Genomic DNA, 13,385 nt, shown 5'->3' with positions numbered 1-13,385 from the left:
TCTTCTGATGGATGCCAACACCGGAAGCCATCCTTTACCACAAATACCTAGCTAACAGCAGAGGCCTTTTTGAAAGTTGAGTTGAACATCCCTCAACTTCTGAAGAACTCAGGCCTTTCCTTTTAATTCTTGCATCGGTCCCTCGCTATGTCATTCTGAACTATCGACTCTTCGCGATATCGATGCTGTCCGTTTCCAGCTAAGGGACTAAAGAGAAGATGACCTCCACAATCCTTTGAAGCTGAGATCTCTTTAGTAAACTTAATTCCCTGAACCTTAATCATCCCTTGTAAAATACTTATGGTAGGCCAGCAAAACTTTGACCTACCTGCTTAGCGAGAATCCTCGATTGGTTCTGAGAAGTCAATATCAGAATGCGGCCTTCAACATAACCTCCATGATGAATTTTCCACTTTGTACAAGGCATTCTTCCAGACTCTCTGTTAAGTATGTTTCACATGTAACTATTCACCAAAAGAATTCCTCAAAATTTGATCAAGAAATTTTCAATCGCTGCCCCTGTCAACAATGCTCGGTTAGCTCTCACAGCGGCTGTACCTGAATTCACAGCCACAAATTTCATCCCGTCACTTCCCACCGTCTCTTCTCATCCAAAGCCATCGTCACCTCTCGTCAGCAAGTCTCCTCATTCATCACCAACTGCGCTTCGTATCACATCCAAGTATGGCTGCGGCGTCGAGGCTTGTAGTTGACAGCATTAATGGTGTGATGACATGGCCAGGTCGCATGCAGGGGGACCTGTTGGAACCGCCCGGCGGTTCCAGACGAAAATCTATGGCGTCTCACGCGCGAGGAACCCATTGACGCGACCACCGTCCTATCCAATGTGCTTCCGCGCATCTCCTTTCTATACCGCAAAGAATGCCCGGGTGATATCTCGATCGAATGGCACAGCCTGGAGTGAAACGTCCCGTTGGACTGGCACCGCATAAATCACGGTGCAGGGAAATGCGGGGACGACTGACTGTGATCCGCTTGCACTTGCTGTCCACGTCTCTCATATATGTCGCCCCCATACCCATTTTTAGTTTTCTTCGTCTTATTTTTGCTCTTTGAGCTATTCATATGTTGCGGCTTTGAGTTTCGAGGGACGTTCTATGTTTGAGAGTGCCCTCAGATGTGATCATTACAGCCTGTTCAGCCTCCTTACTCGCTCGCTTGTGCACCGAAAAATATATGGCCGTGGTTTCTGGCTGAGAGGGACCAACAGACGTCTGGAGAAGTCATCCCCAATGAACCCGCCATCAGTCGAAACCATACCAGCAATGCCCCATGTTGTATCACAATGGCAATCCGACCAGTCCCCAGCACGAGATATGGAATACCGGCAATCAACGAAGCTGGAAAAAGCTACATCGACGGAATTCCTTCGGCCAGTCCAAATATCTATTCGCCGGTCCAAGAGAGCCGGAGGAGTTCGACCAGCTCCAAGCCTGAAATTTCTCTCCCCTCGAGAAGATGAGCGTTGGGAATATAGTTCTGGTCGAGGAGACTGGGAGCAGACAGCATGGGAGCAATCGGGTGCAGGTCGGACGCCATCATCATCAGTAGAGTCGGTGTTTGAGATGTACACTTCTGGCCCTTACGACTCGCCCAATTCATCAACCAACTCCTCTTTCATTGCAGAGTTGGAGGATACTGCTCTGGTTACGAGACCATCCAGGAGATCAGCACCACCAAGTTCCAACAAGATAGTATATATATCGCCTTCGAGCATGGAATTTCAAACGACCGAACTGAGTGTAAGCTGAAATGCAAGACTATGTGTTGCATCCCACTGACTAATTTCCAGGCCCGAGCTGTCATCAAAGTTGTCGATGAAACAATTGCTGCAATAGAAGACAGCAACCGAAAACTGCTTTCGCGAGCTGTAGCGGCTGAAGAAGCAGCTAAAGCCCTATTAGAGCAGAATTCGCAACTCCAGCTCAAAATTGAGCGTTGTACCAGAAAAAGCCGTCCAAAAACAGCTCCATCATCACCAGTGTCAAGAACTAGGCAGAAGCGAAACCAAGATCCTCAAAGTGCGACACCCCTCTCAGTCTTCAATGCCACAATCGACGAGCAGCTTGTGACTCCTAGGCCAGTAAAGAACCGTTCTCAAAGCGCTCCGGAAAGGCCACCTCCTCCGTACCCAGATATGCAAACCTCATTGTGGACCCAAGCGCCACTTTCTGCACCTGCACAGACAGAATTGATGCCTAGTCCTTTCAACAACAGTTCCAACCACCATAGCTTCCCAATTCAAAGGCAGGAGCAACAGCCATCCACATACTACCGTCGTCCGCCATCTTTACCCACAACCCCACGCCCTCCTCAATTCCAGTCCCAGTCTCAAATTCAACCTCCATCAAACCTCCTCTCTCCATTCCGCTCTCCAGGTTCCCAGGCTCCACCTCGTCCACCACCCCTCCTAATTCATCGAGAAATTCCGCGTTACGAAACGCGCCACAAACTTACACCAGCGGCATCGACTCCACACCTCCGTAGTATCAGGCTGGACACCCAGTTTAAGAATAAACCGCTACCACCTCTTGGGCCTATGAGTCCAAGTGTACTGAGTGGATTGGTTGAGATTGGCACCACGAATCGTGTCGATGATGGGCGAGGTGAGGTCAAGAGTGATGGCGTTGGGAGGCGGAGGAGAGGGTTGAGTGATTTGTTCAAGAAGGCGAAGGAAAGTCCAATTTGGAAATGAGGGAACATATATAGCAGTGGTCTTTCAGGTTAAAAGTGATCGAGATGCGCTACCTTGGTCTGGATAACAAATCTTGGAGTTGTGGTAGGCGTCTGCGAGGAGGGTATGAAATTGCTGGTGTTGATGGTGCATGCATTGGCTTTGTTTACTTCATGCCTGACGAGCAATGTTTAGAAACGAAGAATGTCGAATAATGAATATGTTTACGTTATGAATGACCACAAGACTTCTTCCCCAATGGACCACATCTAACCCGTGTGAATGTCGCTTTCTTGCTTTACCACATCTCGCGACCGTGGTGGAGACTAAGCAATATTTATTTTCCAATTTCATCCATATCCGCGCTCGCGACTTTCACTGACGAGGTGGGACGCACTTTTTTTCGATGTTATGAAAATAATTCGGCACGTTCTCCCAATCTCGCAAACCACCTTTTCTCCACTCTATGTATCGAGCAACCATCTTCAGGTCCATTTCTCGTCCTTGAATCCAAGTCCAAATCCAATTTCTGCCACATATCATGCAGGCACATCCACTTTAAGCAACACTCTTCGGTCCTGCCCGCGACCCTGGGAACGAGGGATCCAGAGCCGCGCTGTCTGTCGTGAAGGAAGTCGATCAAAAGTATCCGCCAGAGACATATGCAACGTTGGAGATAGGGGTATGTCCTTCCGCTCTCTTTCATGGCATTCTTCTTGAAAATCGATCAATTCGGGTTAAAAATGAGGTGGGACAAGGAATGGGAAGTTGACTTGGAGGTCTTTCGATATAGGAGTACACGCTCAAAATGGACCTCAATTGAATTCGCTACTTGTACGAGTTTACCGGTTCATTATCAGGAGTGGTATAGATTGTTACTGTATCATTTCTTTGAGCCGGAGGAGGTGGATAATGAGAGTCGTATGAATTTGGTACGCTGCCGTCATGTCTTATCGGCTCCCTCCTCCCATTTCCCCTCCCCCACTAAGTTCTTCTCGCTCTCCAGAAATACAGTAAAGCGCGCACAGTGAAAACAGTAATGCTGATACCACGACAGGGTATCAAACTCGAATCCCTCCGTGCGATGACCCAGAAACAGCTGGATAAAGTGTTGGAACAGAATAAAGCACAAGACAAGCTGGCTGACAGGCTACAGGCTGAGTATCCTCTCCTCCGAAACTCGATGTCCTTCTGTTCTATCATCAGCCTCCAGATCGGCATTTATAGGGTCATTGGAATGTGTATTTCCCTCAACATCGATATCGACATTGACATCGACATCCAAACCTTCCACACCAGATGCAGGCATGGAGAATTTCATCAAAATCGCGTAAGTATCCAATCCTGAGTCTCTGCCTCTAGGAAGAGTCTCAGCCTTCTGTCACGTTCTCATACCAATGCTTCGAACCCACTCTGAGCCGACCACTGACTGAAAGCCCTCTGACACAGATCACAGCCGCTCTCAGCCTCGGACCTAGTTATGCCGAGATCAAACGCTACAAAAGCCGGGAAGCTGATGAATCGAGAGATGCGTATCAAGAAATATTGAGATATATGCTGGGCTGTGAGAGGGAGTGGAGTACTCAATGTAGGTTGGTACTCATGATAGGGGGTTGGCGGGGTAGCGGGGGTCCAAGTTGAGCTAAGGCGGCGATTAGATTTTCGTAATTTAAAGAGAAGAGTACAAGGTTATTGGGAGACTCTGGTGTTAGCACGAAAAGAGAGAGGTTTTGGGAAAGCTGTGATCGGATTGTTTTATGGATTCGGTTTTGTGCGGGATAAGCAAGGCGTCGCGGAAAAATAACCTTGGCTTGGGCTCGCTTATTTACGGGATGTAAACAAAGCCCGGAAATTTGACATTCCCATCAAAGTTTGGAAAAAAGAATAGAATGAAAAAAGATAGAAGCAAACAGAAGAGAGTTTAAAGTGTTCTAATGGTCGCGATGTATACGCCTATTACAAACATGACAAAGGCTGAGTTCATTCACCAGTCAATCTCAGCCTTGCCAAGTGAGCGTCCCTGCCAGGCTCTTACTCGGATTCTCATCACCGAGTCTCTTCGACAATCGGCAATGCTCTCCCAGCCTCAACATCGATTCACTTATTTAGAACATCCATCGCATACCCACATAACATAATGGACTACATCTATCGCATAATTCCACTCCTTGAGACGCTCGTCGTCTTCGCTGCCTGGATTATCGATATCCTCCTCAAGCCCGCCGAGCACTCAACGAGATTTTAGGAGTGAAACCTCCAGTTTCATGGGACAGTGAACCTTTTTGAAGTAGCAGATGGATCTACGAAGCCCGCCAGCCCTCAACATCCAAAACCACACATACTCAACCAGGAACAAGAGCAGACTTGAGCCGAGTGCGTGGATCTCGCGAGACTTGTGAGTATTATTGCCCACTTATACTAACTAGTGGTAGATGTCACAAAACATTCAACTGGCATGGTTCTACGTAGCTCCCAGGTCTCAAATTCCTCGCAAAAGTCTACAAGCGCAGAATCGAAATGGGGAACTATCCCGACGATGGAGATGCTACTCAAGATATGAAGCAAGAGAATGTAGATAGATTTGTTGCAGCGGGATATTCTTGTACTGTTGATGATAGCTGGGTAAGAGTAAACTGTTTCATTGGGCTTGGATTGGTGATCCATGAGACCACCTGTTGAGCTAGTTGTGTCGCGTAAGAGGTAATTTATGGCCTGACTGTGAAGCAGTTTGACAAGATGTCTGCTTGGCCAGAGAAGCGGGTGGACAAAGCGGAGTCTTGACGAGGACTCCGCATGCCCGGAAGAATTGAGCTTAGGGTGCGTCATATCTTATGAGATTATGGCACAGGTCTGAGGCTGCAGGACATTCACATGGCTCTTACGTTGTTGTTTCTGCCCGGAAATGATAAACCTAGAATGATATATTCCCATCAGCATCTTCAAAATCGTTGAACGGACGAGAGTTCACCCTGATGCTGTCCTAGGGCCTGAAAGTGTAATCAAACCTAAAGCAAGATTTCGCTTTCCCCACAGCGTCCCATAGTGCAGTGTGACAAATGACTATACATTGGCTTATCGAATCATCAGAAACTATTATCCTATCGCATGCGATGTGAATGGTCAATCCTATCAGTAAAAGAGATTGGTAGCCTTAGACTCTCACGTGTGATACTGATTCACGTCCCCAACGAGCCGCCCAGCTGCATATAAAGCTTTCATTTTTTCCAATCAGCCTTTTCCCTTCAACACTAAACAACAAAATGTCCGGTAAGGGATCACGTGGCAACAGCAAGGAACTGGACTCTGATCCAGGTAGGCTACACCCACCCTCACCTAATCCTTCTGGAACTTCTGGTTACCTCTAACTTGCGTCTGGAATAGTTGATTCAGTCAGAAAGGCAGCAGCGGCTATTGAGGAGGCAGCAGAATGGAACGCGAAATGTCAAGGAACGATCAAAGAGGGCAACAGAATGCTGTCGGAAATGCGAGCCACCATGAACACTTCGCCTCGCGCCCCAGATCCCGACGCCTTTGTCGATTACGTTTCTGGGATCCTTCGAACTGAGACATTCGATCCACTCGAATGGAAGGTGGGGATATCTTCGTGGTGCTCTATGTTAACTGGACATGCTTAACAATTTTTGTTCAGGAGGCTATGACAAGTTTAGCTCGAGATTATTTCCAGGTGTTGTGCAACCAATTACGTGACCCTGGTAGCAAGTACAACGCGGATCCTGTTTGCGCAGCTACGCTCAAGGAGATTGCCCGACTCACTCTGGGTCTTTTTTTCAGTATCGAACCAAGCGATACAGACGATCTGGTAGGTACCAATTATCGGCACGATATGTGGCATTGTTGAAGCTGATCGCTCTGTAACAACAGAGGACAATCCTTGAGCTGAACATCCGCAAATTCGACGCACAGCTGATCGCCATCAATGAGAGCAGAGAGGAGCGCGTTCAGTTGGTGTCTGATCTTGGAATTCTTGCTCACGCTTTCTCTCCCGAAGAAGAGCTTGACACGATCTTGAGGAATGTGGCAGTTGCTCAGAAGGCTTATGAGGTATATGGTCTCCAGTTTTGATGGTATTAGTAAAACATACTAACTTACTAAAAGATCGAATACAAAAAGACTTGTGACATTGAGTCCGAGACTTTCAAGGAGTGGCGCAAGAATATTCGCGATATTCTGGACAAGGCAAAGGGCGAAAAGCTCGAGGATCAGATCAAAAGTGGTCTTGGTGGCGGGGAATATCAAGGTTGTCTGCCCGAAGAAGGTGAGAAAGAAAATTAGGCCACCTTCACTAAGGGTCATATGAATGGTCCATTGGGTCAATGGCTGGTGATCAAAGATCAAAAGACAACTTTCTGTGATCTGACACAGCTTTATATCATTCTTCTTCGGCAACTGTCAAATTCTTATATTTCGCATGCCTCGACCGTCTAAAGGTAGGTCAAGAGTAGGTATATATACGTAAGGAAGAGCTTCTAGAGCTCTCTATGCCTTATAAATCAAGCTCTATTCTAGAGCCTTCGATATTCACGTGACTGAGGATCACATGAAATCTAACAGCAACGAAGGTAGATTACAAATAAAAGTCCTTTGCCAATACCGCCTTCTCTCTTCATTCAAGCAGTTTACATACCAGACTCGGCAACATGCACTCCTTATCAAGAGTTATGCTCGGTTGGCAATTGAGGGCATGAAGTACTCTTTCTCTTGAGAGCTTTTGTTCTTATTTTTTGTAGTACTTTATAGCTCTCTCTATGTTGTTTCCATCGTAGTCTTATAGTCCTCCATTATTGTCATCTCTTGTACTTTTCTTTTACTTCTTATTGGCCTTCCTTTCAAAGCCATGCCTTGAATTTTCTCTAACTTGTATAGAGAAGAGATCAATCGTGAGTCTCGAAATACAGCGCTTATAAATATCACTACTCTGATCAGAAGCTCGAACTTAAGGTCTTCTTAGTTTGCAGGTACCCTGGGCATTTGAGGCCACGCAGGCTCAGCTAATCGACCCTACTGGGGTACTCTTCGATGTTCATATCAAATACTGCTTTGTCAGGGTTCTTGTTATCGATATCAAGGTAGCTAGCTATACACACGGGCGCGGACAATTCGCTTGTCGTAGACAGTTCGATTTACCCTAGTCTCGAGTAGGCGAAGCAGGAAGTGATTATCATCTGCTGCTAAGCCCTTTTATTGGCCACTCTTTTGACACTCAGGCTCTCCATCCGATTCCGCAGATCATTTATCATTATAGGGGACCTTATTTTGAGAGTTGTCCCAGCGCAGTCTATGTTACAAAAGGAAAACTGCACAATCAAGAATTGCTGAAATAATCCGAAAGCACAAGAGGCGATAAAAGTAGTTGGCCTGGATCAAGAGTCGAAGAAGAGGTAAATAAGTAGAAATTCAGCAAAGCGGTAGTAGAAAGGGAAGTTGAGGGAGGGGAGAGAGAGAGGGTCAGTTCGCAGGAAGTGCTCACTACATGCAGCTCTTTACGTTTGTATTGCATTCGTTATGTCCGTATTACTTGTATCTTTGAACTTTGCTCGTATTCTGAAAGAACGGGGTTTGTATGGTGTCGCGGTGGTCGCTTTAAAGCCTCAATGAAATAATTGTACACAAGGCCTGAAAAATTACGTTAGTAGTAGAACACGATAGAACAGAATCTCAAAAATCGAAAAAGGATAAGTAAAGTACTTTTTGAGTTGTTTCGGGGTCCCATATTCCCTTTCTAGCAGAAGTGTGTTTGTTGCTCGAACTCTCTTGATAGATAATGGCCAACTACATCTTTATGTGAGGGGACTAATATAGTGAATCCCCAGACGCTAATAAGTTTTCAAGACTGATTTTTTTCCCCAGGGCAATGGTATTCACTCCTTTGCTTCGTCTCATCGTATTTACACCAGCTTGACGTCGTCTCTATTCATCTGATTCTCCCAATTTACATCTATCACCTCATCGAAGCCCCAGCAGAGTCAACTATCTTCTTCGAGACAAGATTCCTCAATTATTTTATCGTATTCTATGCACCGAAAACGTTCTGCTCATAGGCAAATTACACATGAATGTGAACCCAGCGGCAAGAGACCTCACCTTCGTCTTGGCCAAGCCATTCTTTATCTTCAAGGAGAGCGAAATTCCTTCAAACCGGGTGTTAATTTTCACTTCTCCAGAGCAAGATAGACAGCAGAGCACACTGGGGAGGGGTGCTATGGGTGGAAAGAAGACCACCCTGGGCAAGAGGTCGACCACGGATTCGGACAATGAGCACGCGCCGCCATGCCGAAAAAAAGAGCATAGGGATTCCACTTCGTCTGAGTTCTTGATAAGGGTCCGTTTACTGTCACTAACAATCACCAGGATATAGGCGCAGCCTCCCAAGCCTCCCAAGCCTGCCAAACGCACCAAAGCGAGGACTGGTCCATCTCCGCCCCCACTCCCAAAGATGACCCCGACCCAATTCACGGTAGCAGTAAGCAACATGAGAGACGACAAGCGAACACCAATTATTAATGATCTTTCATCTTTAATGACAGAAGAGCAGAGTTTTCCCGCTATGTCGGTAAGCGCAATCGAGAAGCTTCGCGAGACATTCACAGATTTCGTGCAGGTTCAGCCATGCCTACGAGGACAATATCCCGCTATTCGCCAACATCAAGACTTGAAGGCAGACTCTCTCCAGATGTCCCCTTTAGACGATGACTCCACAGTCAATGTTGAAGAGAGCGACGATAAATGCAGCAGGTTGGATTGGGTACGCCGTCCTGATACTATCAGGAAGGCTTTCGACCACTGGGCCGAGCAGTTTGGGGACCGAGGTCCGGAACTGTTGGAAATTGGTGGACCCGGACAAAGAAGATCCTGGATTGCCGTCCTTTCCTGCTTGCTGCCGAGTATACCACGGACTTTCTATGCGAGGTAGGACACGCCATGATCTTGGCTGAGCGCCTCATGGCGTTTGGAACCCAGGGCTACGGGCACGTGGTCCAGGCTCTGGAACTTAGGAACACATCCTCAGACGAGTTTTCAGATGAAGATGGGTATCATTTTGACGATTTGGAAGGAAAGGAAAAACGGTTACAGAGGCAAGAATCTCTTCGATCCGCACAAACACTACTCGAAAAGGTCGGCAACGGCCTGGCAGCTCAAGAAGGCATCAGACGTTCTGGGGAGCAAATCATCCAGGCATTTGACAAGATCTTAGCGATCATTTACAGCGCTCGGCACGAAGAGAAAGACGGAGGTGACTCTGTCAGAATTTGGCGCGAGAGGGTGGTCGAAGAGGTAACCAAAAAGCCCACGATCATGAAGAACCCCTTCACATCTGACTTCCTCATCGCGGTGGAAGAAGTGATGGAATACAGTCATGCTATCGTACAGCTCGCGGGCTCTGTAGACTCCTTAGAGGAGTTGCAATCCGCGGAAGACATTGATTACATTAACATGGACTTCAAAGACACCTCTGGAACACAGTGGGATGAGACGGAAGACACTCCGGAAACAGGTGCCAGGTTTGCGTCAAGTCTCTGTACCGCCCCTATGACACCAAAGCATCAAGCATTGACCAACGAGACCCACTCTCAGGCTACGACGGGTTGCAAAAGTGGTAATGCTGCTTCAGATCTCGTGGGCAATAACACCAAACCAGGCGGCGGCGAACAGAAGGCAGAGGAGAAGTCACACGATGTCAGCTCATCAGCTCCAGAGAATGGCGCAAGTACAGAGCTTGCCGAAGCAGTCCAGACATCGCGCAACGAGTTGGAAGAACACAACATTGTCAAAGAAGACGCCCTCAAGCGAGGTATCAGTAACTGGTATAATGCCAGTAAAAAACCCAACGAAGCCGAAGCTCTGGATACTCCAGCTATCACCAAATTGTGCCTTGATATTATTGAGAGCCATTTCTATCCTCTTGGGATAGTCAAGCAAGCAATGAATGTGTTATCACTGAAACATTTTCGTGAAGACAAGAGCAATGGAGACACGACCGGAATATCAGACATTGAGTTGTGTTCTCCATAACTTCGCAGACGAGAAAAAAACAACATTTATCATACTTGAATCTATTTTATTTATATTATCTGATCCAGATAGCTTATTCCTTTATATAGCTTATCTTAATCAGATTATTATATTTCATTAATCTTAACTGCTTAAGTTTACTTACCTGATCTTATATACTTTATCTAGTTTACTTCATCTAGTTCCTTTGATCTTATTCACTTAATCTTATTCACTTAATCTTATTCACTTAATCTTATTTAATTAATCTTATTCACTTTAACTAGTTTACTTTATCTGGTCTATTTTATCTGGTTCACTTTACCTAGTTTATATTATCTAGCTCACTTCATCTGGTTCCCTTTATCTTATAATAACTGTTTCATAATGCACTAATCTTAGGTTCTTAGTACTTTCTTGAATTTTGTAAGATCATCTCGCAAGATCTATATCCTTGAGTTGTTGCCATTAGCTATAGGCATAATATGTAGCTCTATGATTCTTAGCACAGCGGCTCTTAATTTGGCAGGAGGAGCATCTATGATTGTTCGGTCATGACTCGGATAATGCTATTAAGACTTCGAAAGCCGTGGCCTTGGATCGGGATAAGCGGGTAGGAATAGAGCCATCCCGATGCCGAGGACATCAACGGCGGCTGCACACTTTGCACCGTATCCGCGGTCTGTTTACAAGGCATCTCTATTTTGCTTCTTGTAACAGTTAGCTAGTAGCATCATAGAAATAGTAGGAAGCTTGCCTTGATTGAAATGATCCATTGGCAGCTATCAGGATGTAGACCCAATAGTTCGTCGTACTTCAGAGACTTTAGCTTGTTCAATTGAGAACCTTGTCCAGTTGCCTGTACTACAATTACCCTACTTGTTGGGGTAGATCCGATGTCCAATACTTTATTGGGCGACGGCACTTGAATATCGGGCTTTGAACTCTTCTTGCTGTCTGCATATTCGATCTCAACTGATGGATCAAATTGTAGAGGGATCGATGGGCGACGAACTCAAAGATTTTGCCCTAGGTAGTGCATCTAAAGACGTCACAAACGTAGTTTGGAAAGCATTGATAAGACAGATACAAAGCTGCCTAGTGGTCAGTCCACGTGATTAGGCGTGGTACAGGTAGAGAGGTATCCGTATAGGGTCACACATCTCTAGTTCTTCATTCTGCCAGTTGCATCGTTAAGCCCTGTACCGGTTTGATATTCACTTGAAATGACTCGTGATCTGCCCCGAACCAATACTCCTCATATGTCCTCAAAGCGAGTGGTAACTTTGAGGGCATGGAGGTGTTTTGGAAGTTCTCTTATCCGCCAAAGAAACGGACGAAATATGGTGTCCACGCCTGCCTTTGGCGCCGATGCATGCTTCAATATCGTAAGTGAATCTCAGCAATACGACTGAGTCTGCATACTGCTCTGGTGAAAAATTGCTGGATACGACGTAGAGAAGCGTCAGAAATGTGCGTGCAGACAAACCTCTACATTCTGATGACCTTCGACGGAAGATCTCTTCAAGGTTCGTTCGCAGCCAAAGATATGCGCCATCGATTTGCCCATGTTTATCCAGAAGGAGAAGCTGCCTGTAAATTAGTACTATCATATGAACAAATGCATCACTTCATATCGGTATATGTACCATTCCTAAATTCCTCTTGATGACTAGGTACATAGTTCTGTGTTCTCGTGGCTCAATTATCGGGCACCCCAAATCACTCGTTTGGTGGAAGTGAATGTCACTTGATCGATTTGTGACTTTAAGGCTCACTTCTGACACCTCTAACTTCCCAGCACATCCTATGCCAATCAAATGTATACCTGTCGATTCCATACTACTCACAGGAGCGAAGCGGTTTTCAAGCCGTTGTGGTCCCTGCTGCCGATCCGTTTCACAACCCCTTCCCATCCTACGACTGAAGGCTCTGTCCTGCGACTTTACCTGAACGACCGAACGCTGTACCGCCGGCGCGGACGGCCGTCAATGACAGACCATCTTCCTCCTACCCCTGATCCTTCAACGCTACCCGAACACCTACCTCCACATAGCGTCGGGGCGGACTATGTTGCAAGGGTAGGGACTCTCGACTGGTCAAAGGCACACCCAACAAACGTTGAATATGATGAAGAGGCGGAGGTCGAGGTAGAAAATGCGTCGGTGAGGAGACCGGTCTGAGCATGCCCCTTGGCAGCTAAAGTGGAGGAGGAAGAAAGAACCATGCTTCTATCTGAGCGAATGGATCTGGTTGGAAAGAAAGACAAACTGGCTGGGTGAATGGGATTACTGCACGACAGAGTCACAGAAAGCTTCGAGCTGGGGAAACTGGTCGCAGATCGCCCTTGGGATTATGAAGAGCTAGTTACTCACAAAATAGACGACCAAATAGCAGATAACCTTGGTATCTTACTTCGACCCGTTACTGGGTGGCATGCCACTGAGCTCAAGTTCTTGAACCACTGGACACAGATTCTTGCGCTGCTAGGGTCGAAATTGGAAGAGGCTATCGATGCAGTAGATGCAGAAAATCTAACAAGAGGTTCCTTGGAGGACATCACAGAGTGGGATGCAAATAGCACCGCACACAGAGAGAATGGGGATGAGGATCAAGAGGAGGACGAAGGTTAAGATCAATTTTCTTTTCGCAGCGGGTTTATGGTGGACGCCCACATTAC

At 46.4% G+C, this 13,385-nt stretch overlaps 5 protein-coding genes across 5 annotated transcripts; 4 read left to right on the top strand and 1 right to left on the bottom strand.

Annotated features, from left to right (window-relative positions):
* Positions 1-457: 457 nt before the first annotated feature.
* On the top strand, positions 458-3,074 carry ONS95_006821 (uncharacterized protein). The gene is made up of 2 exons (XM_058500299.1): positions 458-1,763; positions 1,814-3,074. The coding sequence occupies exons 1-2, from the start codon at positions 1,119-1,121 to the stop codon at positions 2,714-2,716; spliced, it is 1,548 nt and encodes a 515-aa protein (XP_058350135.1). The 5' UTR covers positions 458-1,118; the 3' UTR covers positions 2,717-3,074.
* A 2,039-nt stretch (positions 3,075-5,113) lies between these two features.
* Positions 5,114-5,521, bottom strand: ONS95_006820 (uncharacterized protein; the record flags this gene model as incomplete). The annotated part of the gene is made up of 1 exon (XM_058500298.1): positions 5,114-5,521. The coding sequence occupies one exon, from the start codon at positions 5,519-5,521 to the stop codon at positions 5,114-5,116; it is 408 nt and encodes a 135-aa protein (XP_058350134.1).
* Positions 5,522-5,955: 434 nt separating this feature from the next.
* ONS95_006819 (uncharacterized protein) lies at positions 5,956-6,988 on the top strand (the record flags this gene model as incomplete). Its single annotated transcript, XM_058500297.1, has 5 exons — positions 5,956-6,007; positions 6,077-6,285; positions 6,345-6,515; positions 6,578-6,757; positions 6,812-6,988. 5 exons carry the CDS (start codon positions 5,956-5,958, stop codon positions 6,986-6,988), a joined length of 789 nt encoding a protein of 262 aa, XP_058350133.1.
* A 2,667-nt stretch (positions 6,989-9,655) lies between these two features.
* On the top strand, positions 9,656-10,726 carry ONS95_006818 (uncharacterized protein; the record flags this gene model as incomplete). Its single annotated transcript, XM_058500296.1, has 1 exon — positions 9,656-10,726. The coding sequence occupies one exon, from the start codon at positions 9,656-9,658 to the stop codon at positions 10,724-10,726; it is 1,071 nt and encodes a 356-aa protein (XP_058350132.1).
* Positions 10,727-12,987: 2,261 nt separating this feature from the next.
* ONS95_006817 (uncharacterized protein) lies at positions 12,988-13,338 on the top strand (the record flags this gene model as incomplete). Its single annotated transcript, XM_058500295.1, has 1 exon — positions 12,988-13,338. The coding sequence occupies one exon, from the start codon at positions 12,988-12,990 to the stop codon at positions 13,336-13,338; it is 351 nt and encodes a 116-aa protein (XP_058350131.1).
* Between the last annotated feature and the right edge of the window lie 47 nt (positions 13,339-13,385).

This window comes from Cadophora gregata, assembly GCF_030347475.1.
Source record: "Cadophora gregata isolate MNR1 chromosome Unknown scaffold_18, whole genome shotgun sequence".
NCBI lineage: Eukaryota > Fungi > Ascomycota > Leotiomycetes > Helotiales > Ploettnerulaceae > Cadophora > Cadophora gregata.
This window is presented reverse-complemented; position numbering and strand designations above follow the sequence as displayed.

Coding starts and splice junctions, on each gene's coding strand:
- ONS95_006821 (XM_058500299.1), top strand. CDS start 1,119: ATGTTTGAGAGTGCCCTCAGATGTGATCATTACAGCCTGTTCAGCCTC. Junction 1,764..1,813: donor TTCAAACGACCGAACTGAGT/GTAAGCTGAAAT, acceptor ACTAATTTCCAG/GCCCGAGCTGTCATCAAAGT.